Source organism: Ptiloglossa arizonensis, chromosome 8, assembly GCF_051014685.1.
Source record: "Ptiloglossa arizonensis isolate GNS036 chromosome 8, iyPtiAriz1_principal, whole genome shotgun sequence".
NCBI classification, from domain to species: Eukaryota; Metazoa; Arthropoda; class Insecta; order Hymenoptera; family Colletidae; genus Ptiloglossa; species Ptiloglossa arizonensis.
In genome coordinates this window covers 19,217,971-19,241,508 of record NC_135055.1, presented here as the reverse complement: position 1 = coordinate 19,241,508, position 23,538 = coordinate 19,217,971, and the positions used below count along the sequence as shown (strand labels likewise).

The window sequence follows — 23,538 nt, the reverse complement described above, 5'->3', positions numbered from 1 at the left end:
GTTCTTTTTGCTGGTTTTTATATACGAAGGGTATTGTTATTACATACAAGCGCTTGTATAAGTAAGAATAATTGGTATTTAAGTAAGTTTTATGTGTAATTGCACATTTATATTTAATTCCTGCAAAATATGGTATTCTATTTTGAATCGTCCTATATTATGGTTAGCTTTTTCTCAGCAGATTCTTCTAAAAATTCTCATCGTTGTTGGTTTCTCAAACAATAATTTAAGCACAATTGTTTTGTAGTTATATGTTAGGAAAGCATAGGTAAATAATTCTGTAGAATTATGGAGGGTGGCTAGGAAGTGATTAGGGTGGGTCTCCATACGCAGCAACCTCCATGTGGTGAGACCTGGGCAATCAATATTATTTAGTATGTAATTACAAATTGTATTACCAGTAGCATTGTAATGCAATTATTAACTGCATAATGAATAATGTGAGCAAATTGGCTGTGATCTTTTTCATATAGTGTATCATAAGTGTAACTTGATTATAGGGTACATAGAATAAATTGTTTTATTTATTCTGGCAGTTTTAAAAATTATTTTATCGAACGTAACTGTCAAGGAAAACATTGCTCTATGTTATCTTAATTTCTGTGAAGTCTGATACAGATCACTCCACAATTTGACCAATTTTTAACTATTGGAATTTTTAGTTTTAATCTTGTTGCTAATAGTGTTATAATTTTATTCCAGTCCAAATAAGATGAAATGTTTATTACCTTACGGTCACATGTCTAATCTACAAAAAAACACAAGTAGTTTTAATAATTTATTTATAAGGACTTCAAGACACACCTTGAAGTTATTACATTATCAAGTATTGTTCTAGGTGTTTCTAAATAATAATTTTGATATATAAATTTATGTTTTAGATATTTCATATAATTTACACATGCTATATGCAAAACTGGCCATTGTTCCTACCCATAAAGAACGAATGATTATCACATCTCTCGTACCAGCTAAGAGATAAGAAGGTATGGTCAAATCACGCTGTAAAATAAATAATTTTATGATTTTTTTTAAATGACATGTTATTAATAATAAATATGTGGGTATCCTACCTGGAATTTCTTATAGAGCGTTGCCATTCTTGGACTAAGCGTAGAATACTCTGCTTGGCGATTCAACATTGTTTTTACTGGTTTAGTTTTAATTGAATCATAAAACATGACTGGATTTTCTATGTTTTTCAATGGACGTGGTGACTAAAATACAAACATCGATCTTTTAAAATACTTTGATTACTGTATAATAAATGTTATGCAAGCAATATTATTATCTTGTAACTTATTTAATTTCATTGAATGAAATGTAATATAAATTAAAATTTAAAAAAAAATGATATCTATTATTTAAATGCTGTAATCAACGTTTTTGCAACCTTTTATGCACTGATATTAGATGTTATATAAACATGTCCGCCTTGCAAATTCGTGTGTAATTTTTATGACAGGACTGAGACATTTAGTGAATACAAGTTTGGTTTAGAATTGAATACTTTGTTAATTTTACTTTGTGAAAACAAAATACGAACGATCGCGAGAAATGTAGAAAAGTATATTCGACAAGTCAATGTGTTCAAATTTTATTGAAATATTTGGCAATACATATGTCTCAGTTCTACAACGGATTTTATTTTTACTCTAGTATCTACTTACTACTGGATAAAGAGGTTGTGGTCGCGTAGATTCTTTTAACCGAGAAGTGACTGGATTGAATTCGTGAAACGACATCTTCTGTAATTCTGGAACCTACCTTCGCTTATCCTAGTTCTCTGTGTAATGATTTTACCATATAATAGTATATAGATAATATAGATGGTATAGATGGTACAGGTGGTATAGATACTTTAGCAGCATGCATATATAGGTTGGTAGTATGCACGATTTCAATAAAATATTCCAAGCCAGAATATTCTAATCCAAATATTTTTAATTTAACCATTAGTGACCTGTGAAGGGTCTAGGATTTATTTGTAGATTTATTATTTATTTACAACAGTTCCTTGAGAATCAGTAGCCAAAATTATTTTTATCATCAAATCAGTGTTATATTTCTTTTGCTTAACATCTTGTAAAATTTTATTCTCTTGAAGAGAACCTGTATCATTAAGCCAAAACTGCTCAATATCAACAAAATTTGCATCTATTTAATTTATTATATCTAAAATATATAATAATAATTCGTATACCTTTAGGTCTTCAATTTATAATCTTCTTATTTATAATTTTGTCATACTTTATGTCATTATACAAAGTCGTGGGTAAAATTGATTTAATCTTGAAGGAAAATCTATAAATAATGTTATTGCTTGTATAGAATTAAAAATAAAAATGAATTAAGTATTCATTCGTGATTTATAAAATTATGAATTGAATAATAAAAATATTAGTACTTACCTTTTAATATATCTACACAGGACTTATCTGATTTACATTTTAGAAATTTTCTTGTTTCAGCATTTACTATATTCTACTATCTTACTTGTGTACAATATAGGTTTTAAAGGTGTAGCTAGCGCTCTCTATGAAAAATAGACTAGAGGTTAGAAGCACCAAACAGACATTACACTTTAAAAAACATCAGTAAATGTTTCTGAAAATCTATTGATATTATAAATAATCATAATGTAAGAGTTTCAGGAATTACAACTGCAATATAGAATCCAATGAATTGCTAATGGTGTAAAAAATCTATATATACAGAATATATTTGTAAGTCTAATGTGTATTATTTAAAATTCAGTTTTATCTGGTAGACGTAGTAATAGTTGGTATTCAATACTAATGCTTAAAGGATTCTTTGAAAAAGGTAATATTTTTTGCAATTCTAAGAATCTATAACATATCGATGTGCAGCTACATTTTCTTTTTGAAGGAACCATTATTGATTTATAAATTTGTATAATCAGTATTGTATAATTAATGGTGTCCAACTATTATTGTTAATGTTGTATTCATCATTACATTACTAGTTTGAAGTATTATTCCGAAGTTCAATGATTTATCATTTTAAAGACACTTTGGTATCTTACACGGTACCATAGTTTTTATAAAATTATATTCAAATTATAAATCAATGAGAGATTAATTATATAACATATAGATTAACTAAAATATTAAATTATATTACAATTATGACACTATTAGTAACACAAAGGGTCACAATATATATCGAGAATACAGCAATTTAAAATATTTCCCATTTCATCAAACGAGATTTAATCTGCATGGAATGTATAATAATGTACGTACTATTATATTTTAAATGTTAAATATGTTTATTAATTTGAAACAGTTAATGTAATCTTGTATTAGCTGTTATTCTAATAATCTCTTCAAAATAGAGTTACATTTGTTATATAAGGAAGCAGTTTCTAAAAATTTGAATGCAATGTGTAATGTGTTATATAAGTTCTGATTGAAAAAAAGTTTTTGTAGAATATGGTAGTGTAAGATGTGATATTCACATATAAACAAATAATGTTCATTGTTTTATTTTCTTAAATTTAATAACTTTTATGCATATTTACAGGATTTCATATCGAGGAAGGTGCTAGGACACAGTTATTCCAATATGGCCTGAGAGTTTGTAGATATATTCAACATTGATGAAGATATTGTAATTTCTATGAATGATTGTAGTAACGTAAAATAACAAACATTGGCTGGTGGCATAGAAAATCATGTTACACAAATGTTGCAAAACATTTAATATTTTTTGTGTACAATACATTTTAGATCTCGTAACATTACTTTCACCATTTGCCGCAACGGCAGCTCTGTGCAATCTGTTTTACCGACGAGGTACAAACAGCAAAACATATCATGGCTGAATATGGTGGTTTTCTGATTAACAATAATGTCTTGACTTTTATTGATACATTGCATTATAAAAGAGAGGTATCCAACAGGAACAATTAATGGTGAGACTTGTTGAGACGACTGTAAATAATATTTGCGTAGTGTTGTCTAATTCTACAGTGTTGTACTATATTCATTGTTTGTCATGAAAGAGTCTGTTCAATGCTTGTAGAGGACATATTATTGGTGCATCACTAGAAGCAATAGTATTTCACTGTTTTTGAATATATTATTATAAACAATCGTGCAGTAACATAAATACAGTTTATATTAGAGATGTATCTTTATTTGTAAATTTCAAAGTATCAATTTCATACTCATGGATTGTATCTCTAGGATACTGTGATATGCAATAAACAGAATCTCATGCCAAAATTACGAAAAAATCGGAGAATTGAAACAAGGTGGGGTGTCAAATATTACACAGCAGTGAGAAATGCTGTTTTTTTAATGAAGGCTCCACCATACGTACCAGCAGAACCACCCCCATCTTTGAAGGAACATGTTTCAGAATACGACACTTTATATATGTGTGCTCAGTGCAAAGACTGGTAAGTTCAACAATATATTTATAAGTTTTTATAATATCTTAATTGTTACATTTTTGTGTTTATTTTCATGTTTATATATTATATAGTTAATGCAACGTATAAGAATAATTTTAGATAGAAACATGCATAATACAGAAATTTTTTCTATATTAGCTTCCGTTTTCGAAGCAGTTTGGAAGATCATCTTGCACGAAAAAGTTGGATATTGGGATATTGGTGTCAACAATGCTTTATGACTGTTTGTACACACAGTTCTACCAAGGGTTCATTATGTTCAGCATGTTTGCAAGTAGACCGTGGCAAACGTTCGTATTTACGAAGCAGAGGTTTACATAAGAGTCAAAAGTTTGGGGCAGTTAGGATTTTTTATAATCAGTGCGAATTCTTTGCACATTTAAGAGTTCATTCTGTAACATACGTGCATATGGGTGATCTAATGTTGATGCCTTTACCAACAAATATGAACCATAGTCGGAACTCTGAAATCGATGTAACGTGCGAAGCTTTCATGGAACATACATTTATGATGAAGGTTCATATAATAGATTGGTTAAAAGATAAAAAAATTGATAGTAATTGGTGGCAGTTAACCACCAATGAAACAAAAGATAGTAGCAATCGAGTTATGCACATCCTTAAAGGTTATAAGGGTCGATATTATTTTAAACCACTAGATATACCATTGGAAGAACAGTTTTCTACTTTGAATTCTTCTCAGTTTGTATCTGGCAGCCACAACATACATTCTAATATTCAAATCCTTGAATCTCTAGAAAACCCTGACACCAAAAAAAGTTCATCTTCCGTAGACACAGCCACATCTATATCCGATGAAACTGTAATTGAAAACGAAGACAATCCTTGTACAGTAAATGATATTGCTTTTGTGGATTGCGGACCTACATCGAAACATTTTGAATCTGAGATTCCAGTGAATAATAGCGCAAGGAAACATACAGCAGTTTCGATGAGTTCGACTCAAGATTCTTCTACTATTCTCGGGTCTGCTGGATTGGCAATTAAGAAATCTAAAAATGTTAACGCAATGCATTTAAATTCCATTTCATCCGATGTAATTATGTCGTACGGTAATACTATGATCACACCAAAATTTGATACACAAGATTCCGTTAAGAGTTCAATCGATAAACGACCATGGAAAAGTGTAATGCATAATTCTAATAAGAGTTCAACACCGATTAAGCTAGTTACTAAAAGCAATATTACGAAGGTAGATAAGAAAATGAGCAAAACAATTCCTAAAAATTTATTATGCCTAGATGCATCGTCTCAATCCGATACTTCTTCCGGTGCAACGAAAATGGACGTGTGCAAAAGTAAGTTAGATAAATTAAAACAAAATATACATATGTTAACTGTTAATTCTGGTCAAAAGATTGTCACGTTTCAAAGCTCAAAACAGATTGATATTAATACAATTATTAAGCAGTTACCACCTCACATCATCAACAGTAAAAAGATTGTTTTTATAGGACAAGATTCAAATACTATTACTGTTCATAGCAAGCAAGAATTATCTTCCACAAAGGTAGTTCAATTAGTACCTGAGACAAGCCTTGAAAATGGTATGAAAAGCTTGCAAACTAAAGCGGTACCGTTCAATACGTCAAACGAGTTATCGAATAAAGATTCGGATAAGGATATTCCGAAAAATCAAATTGAGCCGGTTAAAAAAAAATTATCACTTTTATCGAATAAAGTTGTATACCAGAATGGACGGAAGTATATTATTAAACAATCAACAGCCTCTACTAAAAATTCAAAGGTAGCATCGAACGTAACAATACTTACGAAAGAGATACAAGAGTTTGTGCAATCAAAATTTGTGAACGGTATTCCGCCGTTAATACCCTTAAATTCTATCGAATTGGAAAATTTGCCGATTCAAGAGAGAGTGAATTCGCTTCACAGTGACGTGTCTCCATTGACACCGTCACCGTCACCGTCGGAATTATCGAGCAGTTCCAGTTGTGACGTTCAGTCAAAGCAGTCTTTATTAACGGTGAAAGGTATGCAAAATAGCGACGTTCCTTACTCGAATATCGAATCTATAGACGTTAAAATGAACACGCATAGCGGCAACGATTCGTTCGAAAATTTATCGTTTCACAAAGGCGACGACGAGAACTTGTACCTCGACGTAACGTTTCACAATCAGAAGCCGATCTACACCATCGTCGATACATCCACGATGATCACGAAATGTAAACACGAGATGTTGAACGAATTCTTTCATCTCTCCCGTCCGGAACTGACGAAACGATACGAACATTTGGAACAGATCAACGACGAGATATTGAACGTGATGAGTTTCGTAGCCGACAACGTAATTAAAGAGAACTTGAAAGCGGTAAACATTTTGCAGCACGTGTTGAAACATTGCATCGACAAGTGCAGCAGAACGGTCGACGAGGCAACCTGGAGCGATCCGCCATTGGACGATTGGGAGTCCGAGTTGGCGCGAATCGACGAGAAACCTGTTTGTAAATCCTGCAACAGAGTCACGAAGCCCAAGTTTTATATTCCAGGATTTTCCAAACCCGCGAGGAACGATGTTTACTGTTCCTGTTACAGGCACGTTTGCCAGAAGTGTCACACCTATCAGGGCAACTCGACGCGTTTCGTGGCTCATCAAACGTTCCACGACAAGGAGAAACCGTATCTGTGCCCGGATTGTTATCGAAAATTCACCGCGTTCAAAGCGTTGGAGATCCACACGTGGACCAGTTGCTTCCACACCCTCAAGAAACGTATACTCGGTTGCAAGATCTGCGAGATCGACGGTTTCCAGGACATGGAGTCGATCGCCAGGCATTTCGTTATTATGCACAGTCACAACAAGATTGCGTGCGAGAAATGTTACATCGTTCTCCCATCGTACACCGACTACAAGAAACATCGCAAAGAGAAGCATCCGGACGCGAACGACGAGCATCCGGTGAGGCTCGTCTTGTGCAAGCTCGGCCGATGCATCGTGCGCTCCGAGGAGTACATGTTGCACATGGAGAAACATTTGGTCGTTCAACGACTGATATGGTTCAAATGCCCGTTTTGCATGTTCGTGAACGCGGAGGTGAGATGTATATGGTCGCATCTGCAGAACGAGCACGCCTCACGACTGAAGGAGATCATGAGCTCCGAGGTGTTGCGGAACGTTTTGTCGACGGAGAACAACCCCGGGAACAACGACCCTCTCCAGAACAAGTTCACGAACGCCCACGAGAACCCGTGCGAGGATGGTATAATCGTGCCTAAAATAATAAACACCAGAACCATCACGTCCGAGGTGTTCGAGCGCGGTGCCCAAGATGTGGACGACTACCTAACGAATCTCGACGAGTCTCCTAAAACGGTGCCTAAGATACTCGACGTCAGATCGATCGCGGATCTGTCCCCGAGCGACTCGAAAATTTGCAAAAAGATAGCGATGAAGTTTTCGAACAAGCCCGTGGCCAAGGTAACGACCGAACGATCCGCGAAACAAACGAAGGCTACGAACGAGTTCCTCGTGTTGCAGGGAAACGCGACGACGAACGAGGACGATCTACCCGGCAGCGAATCGAGCATCGACGCCATCAAAGCGGACATGGACAAGTTGACCGTGGAATCGATCCAACAGGAGGATGCTATTCAATTGGAAGAGTGCATATCGGACACGGAGGGGGACAAAGAATTCGACCTGGAGAACCTACGATGCGCGATGATATCGAAACCCCCGCCTCTGGCAAGAATCCCTCAGCATATCATCGAGTTGAATCGGTCAAAGAAAACCGACCAACCGACCAAGAAATCGAAACAGAAATCCCGTAGTCGTCACCACCTGCCCCATCGGTTGGCTCTGAACGGACCGATCAATTCTCAGGAGACGATCCTCGACATCGCGTGCCATTTGTGCGGCGAACCGATAAACACCTCCTGGCCGGTGTTGAGCAGTCATTTCCAAGAAAGACACTCGCAGGATTGCAAACTCTCGATAGTCACGTCGAGACTGCTGCGAATGTCCCCGGAGTTCATAAACGGTGGTTACAAGGACCTGTTGGGCAACAGGAAACGCAAAACGGAGAACGGCTCGTCGAACGCGAAGAGGAGACGACGATGGACACCAAAGAAGTACAGCGACGGGAAGAGTGCAAATTTCGCTGGTCTCGGATTGTGCGTGACACAGGAAACGGCCGAGGACAGCGAGGGTAAGTTCAGATGCAAGAAGTGCGATCAACGATGCTCGGACATGGCCGATCTTAGGGAGCACATCGCCACCGATCACCGAATCAAAGGTCGTTATCTGATCTGTTTGGAGTGCGGCGACAATTTTGTGGTCGCGCCGAGTTTACAGATGCATCTGAAAGCGTTCCACGGGATCGAGGACCCGATCACCTACATGGCAAAGAACACCTCGTACGCGCCGGAGAGCATCGACGACACGGAGCTGGCCGGAAAGGCGATCGAGACCAACCAATGTCACGTCTGTATGGCCGTTTTCGAGGACAAGGCCGCGGTGGACAAACACCTCAGAGTCCACGGGATGGCGTTTCTCAATCGTAAGAGGATAGAGGCGCAAAACGCCCTCAAGAGCCCCGAGAAGAAGACCGAGACCGACGAGGAGAAGTCACCGGTTAAAACCGGTCAAAAGGAAGAACCCGTCCGCAAGGATAGCAATCCAGTTGAGACCATATTGGAGAAAATTACGGTGAGTCTCTCTCCTCTCTCTCTCGGTTATCGGTGAACTTTGCTCGTGTACCGATATCCGATAGGCGAGTATTTTCTTTCCTTTTTTTTGGCAATGCGAGAGAACTCTGTGTAGCAGAAAGAATAACGAAGGAAACGTGCGCGCGTACTATATGTACGGACACGTACACTTGAAATTAAAAATACGCCTCCTCCGTATCACGACGAGGAAAAGAAACGTAGAGTTTGCTATACGGTTCTCCGATTACCGAAGAATACTCTCGCAACACTCTGTTTAATTTAGGAGAAATATAAACGAAAAACAAAATACAAATATCGACTATCGTTTCAGGCGACCATCTAGCTAATGGAGGCAGCACGATTGTCCAAGGCAGAGACGACCGGAAAATAGCGCATACTTAGTGATTTCCAATTTTAAACATGGCCGCGAATCTGTGATTTAAAATTTTCGTTTTTATTTCAAGTAGCGAAAACTAGTAAGAGGAGGTTAGTTATTTTATAGTATCGAGAAATGGAGAGAGTGAGAGTGAAAGAGAAAAAGATAGATAGAGAGAGAGAGAGAGAGAAGAGAGAGAGGGGGGATAGAATTGATCGTTTGCATCGGGAATCCAATCGAACTTTTATCACCGCTCAATTTAATAAGCATAACTAGTTTCTTCTAGAGAAAATGTGAAGCATAAATGTTTCTTGTACATACGTACAAATAATCGTAAGCAAATGTATAGTTTATTTCGTTATAACTGCTTTGTTAATGTATATTCCAAATATATGTCCAAGTTATTTTACAATATAGGTCGTTAAATCTTTGGTTCTTTGATCTATTGCAAACTTTGCAGCCTAGGGACGAATTAAATACTTCGTAGTCTTTGGTCATAGTAATTCTGTATGTCCGTGTTCTTCATATCCAAGAGGATTTATGATTCCGATCGCAGCACATTGTAAATAGTTATTCCGTTTTAAAACGATTGAAAATGAACTTTTTGTACTCTACCAATTCGTATCCATCGTTGTACCTAAAGATAGGCAAAAATAAAATATTCTGATTTACTTTCCAGCGGTATTTACGTACTTGCTTGCTCCCCACGGGTATCGACAGCTTGGCCCCCTCCCCCCCTTCGGTTAGCAACGAAACGGGGGAAATTATACGTATGCAACAACGAGACACGTAGAATATATATTTATCTTTATTACACCATCTTTAATTGCACCGACGAACATTATTGCTCAGTAATTAGCGGTTCAATGATTGACACATCGAGAGATATTCGAGGTACGAAACGAGGGAACGTTTGCGCTTATTTCGTACTTATCTACATATTTATATACGTGTATGTACTTTTATGCGCGTCGCCATCCAAAATATCAGTACAATCTCGCATCCCCGAAACATTTACAGAGGACACCGATTTATTCATGTTTCCATGGTTCTGTATTACGAAGAAATATTTTTTTTGTTTTCTTTTTTAGTTAGTAATTACACCGAGTGCAGGTACTGGAGGAAGGGTTTTAGGGCACTGAACACTTTGACGTTGGACCTGTAAGAGTACTCCCAGCTCGCTTGCCACGACTTCGCGCTGTTTACAATTGTACAATTATTATACGGAACGATTGCTGCGAACAACGAACGTGCGATTAGCGACAGCTTGCACTCACGGGGTTTTAGACACGTCAACGAGTTACATTTACGAACTTTCATCGTTGATTAAAAATAAATTTTCGGGGCAACGAAGAGAAGAAACTTTTTTTGGTACTTTGGTCCCTCCATAATCCATGAAGTCGATCAGCTGTATACTGTTACGGGTCCTGGATTCTTGTCTTTGGCACAATTACTAAGGAACACACACGATTGGATTTAAACAACGATCAGAGTTCATCGATCACGGGCCGAAGTATCGACTTGAGCTCGATCCTGCACGCCATGGACACGATTACGGAAGATTGTCGCGTGCGCCGAGGACCGCACGATCCTCTCCAAGGAAAAAAGACGTAACGAATCGACCGATTATGCATGCAGGTGTCGTGTACTTTGGAGTTATAACCGTGCCGCCTCGTACATATCGTATACCGTCCTTACGAATTTACAGTATCGAAGGTGGATCGTTTCTCCTCAACTAACAAGGTACATCGCACTCAACTGTTGCGCGTCGATTTCGACAAAGCTCGGTTATCGCGCGAATACTAACCGCGAACTCTTTACCAACGAGCCGATAGTCGTGTTCAAGGCGCGAGAGCTACCCTTCGAGATAATAGACGTTTACTTAAATTTTTCCAAAATTTATACAACTTGGAATACGTTATTCCAAACTCCGTCGAGACACCTCGTTATATTAATCTTCCCGCGCAAAATTCTCGAAACTCGATCCACGGTTCCCGAGTCCTAGATACATATATTCTTAAATATACCCGGTGGATCGAACGCTTCGCCCTTTGACCTTTGCCTTCGTTCCACGAGAAACGAAAATCCTCCGTATTCGACCGATTCGGGTAATCCGCGGCTCCGTTCTCGTTTCTCGGAACGAAAACAAAGATTTGCCACGGAGGAGGCGCGTTTGCGACTTCGAAAGTCTCGGTTCGGTCGCTTTCGCGATACTCGTCGATCCCCCGCCAAGTTCCATCGAAATGGACGCGTAACGTGTCGCGAGAATTACGCATCGGTGGCCGGCTACAGGGAAAAAGAACACTTCCAGCGGGAAGTTTCTTTTCCGATGATTGATAGTTTCACTTTACACGGCAGTTGACGATCAATCATCGCGCGGGGCGTTCGCACGATTCTCCGTTTCTTCTGGAAGGTCCGTTTCCGGAGTGGTCGCGAGAGGACTCGACGATCGTGAACGCTCCCGAGGGAAGTTTGTACTTGTATCCGGTCGAGTGACCCCTGTCGCGGATTCGGAACGGGAATTGTTCCCGGAGGATGACTCGTCGTTGGACGTCCCGATGTTGATCGGCGAGGACGACGCGGAGGAGCTGGATCGTGCGGTTTTCAGCTCCGAATCGGCCGGGCTGAGGATCTCCTCGTGGTGGTCGTTCTCCTCTTCGGAGCGTTCTCTCGACGACGAGTCGTCGGGACGCGTGTCGGACTCCGCGGTAGCAGGTAAGGTCAACGATTCCGGCGGTTTCTTGCCCCGAGCGATGTTACCCAGCTCGCTTAATGGTATTCCAGCCTCGCGAGTCGACCACACGTCGCAGCTAGGGCTGCACGACGAGCCGCGTGGCAGTTGAGCAGCGACCCTCGTTTTTCTCGCGTCCTCCATCGAGTGCCATCGCTGAGACCGCGAGATCGACGAGCCAGGAGCGATCGCGTTCAAACTGTTCGCTGGAACTATCCGGTGGGGAAACCGCGGCGATCCACGGATCTTCTCCCGCGAGGATGTTTGGCTGGTGCTCGCTTCTGCAAACGAAAACTTGGAATGGAACATTCGTGTTCGGAGAATCTTGGAAAATAGTAGTAAGCGTAAATTAAAGTTCTTTCATTTGTTGAATTATCGAACAATATTTTGTCAAGTTTCGAGTTCTCCTGAATCAAAATCTTGCAATTTTAGAACGGAGGATTACTTCTACGATCGAAAACTTGAAGTGGAACATCCCTGTTTGGAGAATCGAAGAAAACAGTAAGCGTGAATCAAGGTTTCTCAATTTGTTCAATTATCCAGGAATTTTTCGCCAAACTTTGAACTCTCTTAAATTAAAATCTTGTAATTTTAGGACAGAGTGGAACATTCATGTTTGGAGAATCGAAGAAAATAAAAAGGAATTCCAAGTGTAACAATGTTTTTTGATTCGTTGATCGTACAATTATCGAGACGACTCTACTTCGAGTTGAAAATAAATATTACACGATTTTAGGAAAGAGACCGCACGGGAAACGAATTTTCAAAAAAAAAAAAAAAAAAAAAATAGAAGAGGATCAGCGTTGGACAAACGCCTGTAAACTAAGAATAAAGTCTTGAAACTGTTCGAGGTTCTCGGTATATTTTCTGGACATGTACGCGGCGGTTCGCGTGTAGTATATTTCATCGCCAAATATAATAATCGTCGAAGATGATCAGTCCGGGTACACTTACTGGGCGGTAGGCTGAAATTGACTCTGGGCTCGCTGCTCTCTTTACGGCGCAGCCCCAGGCTTAATCTGCGATCTTCTTCACTAGTAATACTAATTATTGGTCCTGAGCCACACCGGGGATGAGGGGGACGAGCGCCTTGGGCGTTAACCTGACAGGTAGACGCGGCTTTCGTGCCCGGCACCAATCCAGCGATGTAGCCCATGTGAACCCGCAGTGCTGACGCTACTCCTATGGGATCACAATGAAGTCGATCGCTCTTAAGTCGTACATTGTACCGGGTGTCTCGTTTAGTATCTTTAGTCCCCGTTCCGTACCCGACCAACGAGAGACACGATTTTTAACAAGAATTTACACCGTGGATGCACACCGTTATCGAAATTTTCATCGCGAACCGGACTCGAGTCGTTACGGTTCCATTCCCGAGAATAAAAATATTCGACACGTCCGATCGCGTCGAAATGGACACTCGACGAGTGTTCGGAAATAAACCGGTTCCTACGAACCGGAGCATCGATAAATTAATTCAGAGCGACGCGAGAGTCGCGCGGGATGATCGATAGATTTTTCTACACGGGTACGTACATATTTTTCTCGAATGGTATTTACCGAGTACGCGGATACTTGCGGGGCGTATCGTGTACGCATTTACACGGTGGATACCATTGGTTTACGGTCGGCTTGTATTTTCAGAACGATTAATTGTATCCTCACCGGTGAACGACGCGGTCGATGTTTTTCTGCTGGTAGGACGACTGCCGAACAGACCGAAGAATCGTTGAAAAACGCCCAAACGGTTCGGTCCTTCCGTTTCTCTTCGTCGATGGAGTTTGTATATATCGGCGAGACTTCTTCTGGGACCGTCGGGTTCCAGGTCCGGTTGGCTGCTAAACGCTACGGTACCTCGGCGCATCCCTAATTTGAAGAAGGGCCAAGTCGAGTCGTGTAATCCTTTTGCCGCGTAGCATTTACTGACATTCGCGCCGATACGGCGAATCGAAGCGCAACGCAGAAGCGAAAGCAGGTGGCTACGTCAATCGCTGAAGAGGAAGGAGGAGCATTGCGCATCTTCCTCGTGGGAGCGTAACTTTCACGCGTGTTTACGAACGATATCATCGCCGATACGTGTTCTCGCGCGTGCAACAACGACCGAAGGGACACGATCCACGACGCGATCGACCGATTCGACAACAAGTAGCGGAAACGGAAAGCAATTTTTTCGATACCTTCGGCGTGTAAAATGAACGCGACGGTCGAACACGGCCGAACTCGATTCCAACGAGCGTGTAAATCGCGTACCGTGACGATCGTAATTTATTCCAAGACAGTTTGCTTTTATAACGAGCGTGCAACGGACACGGAGAAACCGTCGAATTGAATATCTTTCGGGAAACGAATTTTCCAAATTTCTAATCGTTCGTTGCAAGTGTACAGAAATCGGTTATCCACGAACGTGTCTTTCCGAGTTTAGCGGGAATCGAACAATACGCGGGTGTACGCGTCGACCCTTTGAGTGCCGCGAACGCATATATGCGTTTAGAGAGAGAGCTATCGGTGCGGACCGTGTACGCGTATATGCGTTTCGAGAAAGCTATCGGTGCGGAACGTGGACGCGTGTACACGTGCTCGAGGATAACGTTCTCGTATTATTTAATTCGGGGTAAACGGATAACAATTACAACTCGGTTGCGGCCTGCGCGTTCAATCGTCGAAATTCATGCTAGCGAAAAAGAATTCCGTCCATGCGGATTGCTTCGGGAATATTCAGCACTCAAAGGGTTAACTCACCGCAGATATTAGTGATCAATGGTTGCAACGAGGAAATTTTGTCAGTCCCCCGGCGCTCGTTATAACGGAGTTCGATTGTACATATAATTACATCACAGTCGAATGTACGTGAATTGAATTAATTTGGCACGGTTACATGCACGCAAAATGATGCACCGCTGCTGTAGCGATCGAGGACTGATACATCGAGACGGCGGAAGGATACGCGAACCGCGCAAACGCGCGCGTGATTGACTACGGGAGTGTTCTTTGAACACTCGTTATTACGAGTACACCTCGGTGATGATGAAAAATGGCCGTTGAAAATCGTATCTACGTATACAAATCCTCGATCGTCGACCGATCATCGATTCTATTCGGTGGTTGGTTGCATTCCGAAGCGGCGGGGCGAAACGTGCAATTTGGCGTGCAAAGCTTAGGTGTGCGCATGTACACACCCCTGTCAGGGGGCCTCGTTCGAACTTGTCAAGGGGCTCGTGGGGATACGTGTGTGCAGTCCGGTATCTCGAATGGCAATTAATATGTCAGGGAATGCGCGAACTGTGTTCGCTAGACTACCGCGTCCCGGTTAATACGGGCCGATGTCACGGTGACAATTAGAGCGATTTCGTGTCAACTGTTTTCATCCGCGATCTCGAGCAACGGTCGATAAATTTTCGAGCGGCGCGCGCGTCTGTCGTACGATGATTAAGCGTTGAATCGTTCCGCGCGAGTGGAACCGCTTTGCGAGTACGGATCGACTACGATCACCGACGACAGATTGCTCCAAATCGTCGAACAATAGGCTTTTACGTGGGCTTTAATTAGCGATGGGAGCGATACGATTAGGTGTCGACGACACTCGAGCAATTCGATACCGAAGTACCTAATTGGGAGTATCGAAAGGCATCGAAATCTCTCGAGTACTTTGCATCAATTTTCGATAGAGACACTCCGGAGACGAGTACACGATCTACTCGGTGACGAGTCTCTTTTTTTTTCTAACGTTTTTTAACAATTCGACGCGGAGATAATTGTTTTCGTCAGCATTGTTCGTCTCTTGTTTGAAATTTCGAGGAAGTTCGCTCGAGTAGGAAACGTGTACTGTTCGTCCGTCGGAAGAAGGCTCACGAGCGTTCCTTTCCCCACTTTGGTCCACCAGTTCCCCCACCATTGCGCGAAGACGGACATTGGTTAACAGCGGCGATAGTAGGGGAGCTTGTAGACCGGAGTGGGGATGTGAAACGCTCGTCGGCCATCTTCTAGCTGACGGACAGTAGGTTTGCGTATCAATTACCGATTCCGTTGGATACCAGATCGGAGTGTTCGGTCGATGTTATCTCGGTGGCATTCGCATCGTTCGTTTCCATGCAATCCAAACAACAATCCTTTTGGCGCGCAAGTCAGCAAGGAAAGATTCAAATCGACGCGATACGACACTTTCGGTCCTATTCTAATATCTTGTATCTTTCGAACAGTCTTTCCTCGGCAAGCGTGTAAACGTCGGAAACGGTTCAAGCCTGTCGTGCGTGCAATAAACGGAATTCTGTCACCTTTCTCGAATACCTGAACAACCGAGGGACGACGAAGCGAGAAGAACATTGAATTATGTATCGTTCCTTCTTTCTCCTCTTGGCGGACAGGTTCATTCATCGTGCAAATTTACGCTATACATGGAAACGTTTCGCGCGTGTTTTCCCCATCGACGCACGATTCCACGTCGAAACGTAAAATTCTTTCTTCGGCCGTGGTTCGGCCCTTTGCTTTGCGGCGAACGTGTCCCCGCCAACGTTTCGCTTTTCCGTCCGACGATGCAACGCAAAACGTACCGCGCACTCCGTGTGTCGCAACCACGCAACCGACTTCAAATTTCCGAATCTCCACGGGTCGCGATTCGAATTGAATCGTAGCGAGCGAACCGTGAAAGCAAAACGAACGTTTCTTTGCGAAAGTAATCGCGAGTCGCCGAGAAGTTGGGTATCGATTAAATTAAAAACTTGGTAATTCATTGGACTTGGGACAACGATCTTCGGCTGTGTCCTCGGAGCTCCGGACTCTGATTTCTCGCTTCGAAAGAGCGCAGACTGCATCGACCGTTGAAAATGAATAAGAAAATCCGCGAAAACCGACCGAGATGTTATCGCAGAGGGAAAGAAAATAAAAATGACCGAATACTTAACCACTCGAGGGAGAAACCAAACGGAAATTAACTTCTCGCAAGTGTCGACGAATTCATCTTCAATGTACACGAAATCTCTCTCGCTACCTGGGAAAGATTAAGTTGTCGCAACACGTATTAGAGTGGGTCGCCTCGAAATCTCCCACTTCCGTCCGCTGTCGAAGGACTCGACTGCATTGTGCATCGTATGCAACGGTCACGACCGATCGCCTGATTCGGGTCTGCCCAATGTATGACGTTACTTGGAAAATTTAAACGATATTGGAAAGAAACGAAATACAATTTTCTCTCCGAGGTGCATCGAGGCGATCGAAATAACAAAGTATAACGGAGCAACGACCGCTGAATAACAAATTAACAAAAAAAAAAAGAATACAAAGAACCAGTCTCGGATCCACGCACGGTGAAAGTGAAGAATCCTCGAAGTTTCGTTAATTTTCCAAACTTTCTTACACCTCGTTTCTCTCTTCGCAGTCAACGATCCAAATACGTCTCGGGATACGCGACGAAGTCGTTACGCACTTTGGACGAGACCTAGTCGCAAGTATCGCTTCATCGACGGTCGCGACGCAGCAAATCCGGAAAAATTTAGTACGGTTAGGTCAGTCACGACACCCAGTGTGTGCTCGTAAATCGTCCGTAACGACCTACTTTCGTCCGAATCGGTTTCGAAGCGGTGGTATCCTTCGCGTGTGGCCCCGATATCGTCGAATATTACGGGAGCAGAAGTAAAACTCGCGAGAACGTCGGAGGAAAGGGTAACAAACGACTGGCGAACCACCATCACCGCCACCGGAGTAACCGTCCCCCGCGTCGCGTGGATTTATTTGCACAACGAATCTCCAAGTACGCGACGAAGAGGTCTCACTTACCGGATGGATCCGCCGACGGCCAGCTAGCCCTAGGGATGACCGGCGGGAGGACACTGAGCAACAACAAAGGCAGACCACCCCCGATGCTAGGATTGCGTTGCGGGATCGATGCGCTCGACGAAGCGTGCGACGGTCCGACGGGCTCCTGTGCCAATTGTTTCTCCAATCTGGCCAATTCCAGCTCCAGCTGCGCCATTTCACGACGGTACACGCGATTCTGCACTTCCACGCGGTACTGGAGCTCCCTGTACCCGCCGTGAAATGTCATTTCGATTAAATTCGACGAAAAGTTACCACCGCGCGTCGATTTGTCAACGAGATCCACGCGAACACGCTCGATTTATGGCTCGCGTTCTCCATCGATCCCCGAGAGGGGCGAAACTATTCAAAAATTACCATCTTCGTCTCTTTCCATTATTTTTCAACGAATACTCGCCCCACCGGGAGACACCGAGATCTTGACAAACGGCGATACCTCGGTGTTCTATTTCGTAAATTAAATATCACGGTTAACGAATATTTGGCTCTTCGTTCCAGGAGGATACTTTTTCCTCGGGATGATCCGCGATGAACGAGAATAATCGGCAGAAGTTGGCCGGGATTACTTCTCGTGAGTTCTTTTTCTGACCAGTTACGAAAAGTGGTAGGGAAAGTTCGAAAGCGATCGGCTTTGCAGTTTCTCCAGTGAGGGCGAAAAAAAAAGGATCTTTCTTTAAAGAAAACCCTGGTTTTTCGGCCCCACGAAGGTGAAAGCCCCCTTAATTCCTGGCTGGATTTCGCCAAGGGAACTCCGAACGACGTAACGCGATCTCGTTTCTGAACTTTACGCCGAATAAGCTTCTGCGGAAAATTAAATAAACTTTTCCGTGGCGGTCGGGGCTTTTATAGGAAATTCAGCGAAAGTCGGAGCCGAGTGGAATAAAATATGATAAACGATATCTGTAACCCGGTTTAAAGCGAATCGATTCCCCGTACCGTTGTAGTAACGCGAATGGCTACCCGGAATCCGATCAAGTGTAGGTACAACGGTGACCGTACACTTATTGGGCTAGGAGTAAATCGAGTATCGTCGATCATGCACTTTCTTACGGGACAATTGAACGTCCGTGTCTCGATATATGTGTATATATATACACAGCGAGCGATACTCGTGGAGCTTTCTTTTACGGGTGCGCGATTTTAGATGGGCGTGTACCAAAGGACGCGTGAAATTTTCGGAAATATTCCACCGGGCATAAATAACATAAATATTGGGAACAGATTCCCATAACTTTTGGAAATGAACGGAATTCCTTTCCGGCATCGAGACTCCGGTTTTTCGCGAATTTATACCGCAGCCCAGACTGTTTCTTCTCCATTTTTCAAAGATATATTTCACCGTTCCGAAGACGAGCAGATTGGAATCGAATTTAATACACTGTTCGAGCGATTCTCGTTTATTCGAAAACGACATTAAAATTTACGGCTCGAGTCATTCACGTGCGATCATTTGGCATATGTTTCTCCTGCCGTTTCTAATATCGATACACACGGAACGCTGGTAACTAATTTCCCACCTGTTTCTATTTCTATATTATATTCGCAATCGGTGCAAAATACGTAGAATGGAATAACACTAGATACTGTTTTCGCTAGATATTACATCATCCGTCACCGAGTTGTCCGTATCGGTGGATCTTTCTACATAATTTCTATTCCTTCTCCAACGTATTTTATCGTCGAATCGTTTTACACGGTATCTCGAATCGACGGTACCGATATTTAACTTTCTTCGGAGCATCCCCGAAGTTGGTACGCGTGGTTCATATTAGTGTTCGTAGCTCGAAATACGCCCATTGTGAACCCATCTCGAGGTTTATCCGTTCGAACGATTAACTTCGGAAGTGACGGACCCTTATCGTCATCTCGAGCGACACCGTCCTCACCCGATTCACCCTCTTTTTCCGACGTGACGTTTCCCCATTTCCTCCCCAGCCTCTTATCGAACGAACAAATCCCGGGGATAGAAGCAGGACGGTTACTTACGTCCTATCGTCGGTCACGAATCTCCTCGTGTTGCACTCGATCTTCAAGCCGAGACTCTGCACAACGGGATCGGCCCTCTCGCCGGCCAAGATGTTCGCCAATTGGGGTAGGAAGAGCAAAGCCAACGTCGCGGTCGTGGAGGCCAATATCAGGGCGGTTATGGTGACGAAGGCGAGGGTAGCGCGATCGGACATCAAATTAGCCAAGACCACCACGATGCCCGACGTGATCACGACGAAATAGACGCTCATGCCAATGTACTGCGAATCGTTCAACGCCGGTATTTTTACGTGCCTGGAATTATGCATGGCGCGCGGAGAAACACACAGGGTAAACTCTGCAGATACAAGTACGTAAAACATACAGGTTAGACATTTCCCGGGTAACATTGTCGAATAAACTCCGAATCGGTTTCGCGAGAGAATCCAGCCGGTTGCTTTGTTTCCACGGCTTCGTCCTTGACTCGATCTCGACGACGCGACGGGTTAATGTATCGATACCTCGACGACAGTTCCGATCGGCGAGGGAGAAGAAAAGAAGAAGAAAAAGAGAAAAAGAAAAAAAGAAAGAAGAAAGAAAAACAGAAAAGAAAGGGAAAAAAAGAAAAGAAAAGTGGAAACACCTTTGCTAATGAACGTCCTAATGGCATCCCTCATTAAACTCCAATTCCGTTCTGACTCCGCCCCCTCCAATTGGAACTTCCCACGTACGCGCGGACTCCCCCCGAAGCGTTTGTCGTAACAGAATTTTTAGGACCCGTGTTCGTTAAAAAGCAGTCGTCCAAGTATTTTTACCTCGTTTCCCAGGCCATGTAGACACCGACGATCAGCAGTAAACCCTTGTAAACGTAGAGGGCGCCCAGCCAACTATTGGTGTGCTGAGAACGGCACACCTCTACCTGCGTTTGGTAATCAAGAGGTTATAAATTAATTGGCCACGGTCGGCCGCTGTTAACGATATCGATATTTTTACGAAGTTATCTGGCCGTTGAGCCGACAACCGGGATCGAAATCCTCTTTTCCGAACGGTCCGTTTCGATTTCAATACCTGAGGTTGATAGACGACGCCCCTATCCTGCGGGTTGATCTCCAGGGTCAGGTTCCGCAGATGACGCTGCATGGGGTCGAAAGTCACCCACAGGGTCACCACGAGACCGTCTATCAGCAGGAGGACGCAGATTAAGCTTATCAGCTGGGTGTCCTGGAGTAGCTGCAAGTAGCAGAAGGACACTTGTGCGTGACACTCGAGGACTTAACCGTAGTAAATCAAGGATTAGGTGTGATAGATATTTCTGGGGGTTTCGGTCTCTGAATTACCTTTGAACTTTGTACTCGACACTCTGGATTACTCGTTGCGAGAACCGTAACGCAAAAAGAATCGATTTTTTTTTTCTTCTTTCTTTTGGCGCTCGAGGTACGAAGAAACTTTAAGGAGCACAAGTAGGGAGGTAAATGAGCGAACAGTGTCTCTCTGTGTTAAGCTACTACGATTCGAAGGATAAAGGTACACTTGTGCGCGAGTCGAAGACATATTGTACTCGCAGTAAATCAAGGATTACGCGTGATGGATATTTATAAGGATTTTAGGTACTAAATTTCGCCGAACTCCGAACGCGACACTCTCGATTACTCTGCGAAAGTATAATGAAAAGGAATGGATTTTTTTTTTGGCTCGCGACACAAAGAAACTATAACGCATCGCGAAGAGGTAAACGCGCGAGCAGTGTCGAACCTCGATGAACCGAATTATTTTCGGTATTCCATAAATATTCGTAACAGGGATACAAATTGAAAAGCGAAATTTAATAAAAGCAACCTGTCCGCCGGTTCGAAAGAATTGCGAAGCTTTCGCGAACAAATTCGTCGATTACTTGTTGCTTGAAAGTTACGGTGACGTGGAAACCGTACAGTGGTGAAATTGGACGTGGAAAAATGTAAATACGGTAGAGCGTTCTGTATCCGAGGTAATAGGGAAACACATTCGATTAATAGAACGCTTCTGTTATTCGATTATGGGAGGCTCTACTGTTACGTGACGTTAATGTCGTATAGGGTAATAGAGTCACGTATGACGTCACGGTCGCGTAGAGCGATCGAGGTCGCGTAGAGTGTTACGTGACGTCGGAATTACATAGAGCCTTGTATGACGTCGAGTCACACGGAGCAATCGAGGTCGCGTAGAGTCTTACGTGACGTCGGAATTGCATAGAGTCTTGCGCGACGTAGAGTCACACAGAGCAATCGAGTCTTACGTGGCGTTTTAAAGTTATACAGAATAAGAGAGCTTTATGTGACGCGTCAGAGTCGCGTAAATAATACCTTGTTCTTGACGACACCGCTTCTGCTTCTGGTGAAAATTCGGTGCACGCGGTAGGTCTTGGTGAACATCGAGCCGAAAGCCAAAGAGAAACCGGCGGACAACAGGTAGACTCTCGCCTGAAACGGTGCAATGAATCGTTCGAAATGCGACGCGATGTCGTCTTGGATATAGAAAATTCATGCTCACCGTGCACACAGCAGGATAATAATCGTCGCTGTCCGGTAGCGTGGCGTGATCCAGACCCAAAAGGATAACCGCACCGTAGACGAGACCGCAGCCGACAGCGGCCATATTATTCAGCCTAGGGCTCGAAAGTTTTATACTCCTGTCGGTTGCAGGAAACGAAACAGTTTTGTACCGGTGGAAAAATTACACTCGACGATAGACTACGTTACAACGTGCAACGGCGCGTCTAAAAAATAACCGAACTTTTTCACGACCAAGGAAATCACTGGCGACATCCACGCGAAAGTTCCGCTGCGGAGAAAAACAGAGACAGTGGGAGTGTCCGAAGTCGGGCTGCAACGCGTAAAGCGAGAGACGATGATTAATTGAAAAACGAAGCTTCGAACGAGGGGCCGACATTCATTTTCAAACAGTCTTACGTTCGAACTGTACACTCAAAGTCTTTCGGTTGAAAGTATAATTCGTGTTTTTAATTTTGTAATGCAACGAGACGACCAAGGAAATACAGAAACATTCAGTTGCATCTATCACAATCAATGCACTTTTCAGTCTTGAGAAAAGTTTTCCTGAAACGCGTCGATTCACGCGGAAAGTGCACAGCGATAATTGTTCAACGCGTGCGTAAGATTACCACTGGGGGATACTAGCCGTAAAGCAATAGAACGTAAAAATCGTGCGATTATCGAAAACACGATTGATCGTTTCTTACGAAGATTCTGTCGTCCTCGATATCACGAACCTGGCAGTTGGCCTCTGTTGCGCGATAATGCACCTGTGCATCGACTGCGGTAACCGTTTTCTTGGCACGGGAACAAGTTACAATATTGCACCATTCGGCGCATTCGACACCGTGTGATTGTTTCTCGTTTCCACGACTCGAAATAAAAGCGTAAAAATAACCGCAGTCAGAATTTTCGAACGTCGTTACGAGACAAGGCCGGTGTGCAAATCGTTGCACCGCTGCGATAGGTGAGTATTTTCAACGACACGAGATATTTT

At 42.7% G+C, this 23,538-nt stretch overlaps 4 protein-coding genes and 1 long non-coding RNA gene across 15 annotated transcripts in view; 2 read left to right on the top strand and 3 right to left on the bottom strand.

Moving 5' to 3' along the window:
* Positions 1 to 765: 765 nt before the first annotated feature.
* LOC143150110 (uncharacterized) lies at positions 766 to 1,802 on the bottom strand. The gene is made up of 3 exons (XM_076318151.1): positions 1,671 to 1,802; positions 1,074 to 1,217; positions 766 to 1,002 (listed from the first exon to the last, which is right to left on the bottom strand). The coding sequence occupies exons 1-3, from the start codon at positions 1,743 to 1,745 to the stop codon at positions 871 to 873; spliced, it is 351 nt and encodes a 116-aa protein (XP_076174266.1). The 5' UTR covers positions 1,746 to 1,802; the 3' UTR covers positions 766 to 870.
* On the bottom strand, positions 1,774 to 2,496 carry LOC143150111 (uncharacterized). Its single transcript, XR_012992948.1, has 3 exons — positions 2,412 to 2,496; positions 2,204 to 2,304; positions 1,774 to 2,112 (listed from the first exon to the last, which is right to left on the bottom strand). It is a non-coding gene; the product is annotated as an uncharacterized LOC143150111 (long non-coding RNA).
* Positions 2,497 to 2,609: 113 nt separating this feature from the next.
* LOC143150592 (uncharacterized) lies at positions 2,610 to 12,061 on the top strand. 10 transcript variants are annotated; one of them, XM_076319003.1, is made up of 8 exons: positions 3,143 to 3,258; positions 3,547 to 3,937; positions 4,212 to 4,426; positions 4,580 to 9,134; positions 9,465 to 9,619; positions 10,189 to 10,403; positions 10,601 to 11,252; positions 11,868 to 12,061. In XM_076319003.1, exons 2-5 carry the CDS (start codon positions 3,935 to 3,937, stop codon positions 9,474 to 9,476), a joined length of 4,785 nt encoding a protein of 1,594 aa, XP_076175118.1. In that variant the 5' UTR covers positions 3,143 to 3,258; positions 3,547 to 3,934; the 3' UTR covers positions 9,477 to 9,619; positions 10,189 to 10,403; positions 10,601 to 11,252; positions 11,868 to 12,061. The 10 variants fall into 10 exon arrangements, with proteins under 10 accessions (XP_076175114.1, XP_076175115.1, XP_076175113.1 ...); XM_076319000.1 differs by lacking the exons at positions 3,143 to 3,258; positions 9,465 to 9,619; positions 10,189 to 10,403 and adding an exon at positions 2,791 to 2,823 and having other exon boundaries at positions 3,547 to 3,633; positions 3,753 to 3,937; XM_076318998.1 differs by lacking the exons at positions 9,465 to 9,619; positions 10,189 to 10,403 and having other exon boundaries at positions 3,141 to 3,258; positions 3,547 to 3,633; positions 3,753 to 3,937.
* The window catches only part of Gaba-b-r3 (gamma-aminobutyric acid type B receptor subunit 3), a 75,654-nt gene continuing 62,415 nt past the window's right edge, over positions 10,300 to 23,538 (bottom strand). For both annotated transcript variants that reach the window (XM_076318995.1, XM_076318996.1), the window contains exons 11-19: positions 22,540 to 22,678; positions 22,353 to 22,469; positions 21,082 to 21,243; positions 20,829 to 20,932; positions 20,035 to 20,328; positions 18,010 to 18,254; positions 13,906 to 14,106; positions 13,195 to 13,422; positions 10,300 to 12,521 (exon numbers count right to left, since the gene is read on the bottom strand). In XM_076318995.1, the coding sequence (XP_076175110.1) occupies positions 11,875 to 12,521; positions 13,195 to 13,422; positions 13,906 to 14,106; positions 18,010 to 18,254; positions 20,035 to 20,328; positions 20,829 to 20,932; positions 21,082 to 21,243; positions 22,353 to 22,469; positions 22,540 to 22,678 (2,137 nt within the window). In that variant the 3' untranslated portion in view covers positions 10,300 to 11,874. The remainder of the gene's footprint in view (positions 12,522 to 13,194; positions 13,423 to 13,905; positions 14,107 to 18,009; positions 18,255 to 20,034; positions 20,329 to 20,828; positions 20,933 to 21,081; positions 21,244 to 22,352; positions 22,470 to 22,539; positions 22,679 to 23,538) is intronic.
* Positions 19,368 to 23,538, top strand: part of LOC143150594 (uncharacterized) — a 39,220-nt gene continuing 35,049 nt past the window's right edge. Inside the window, exon 1 of the mRNA XM_076319008.1 lies at positions 19,368 to 23,508. The gene's annotated coding sequence lies outside the window, so the exon portion shown is untranslated. The remainder of the gene's footprint in view (positions 23,509 to 23,538) is intronic.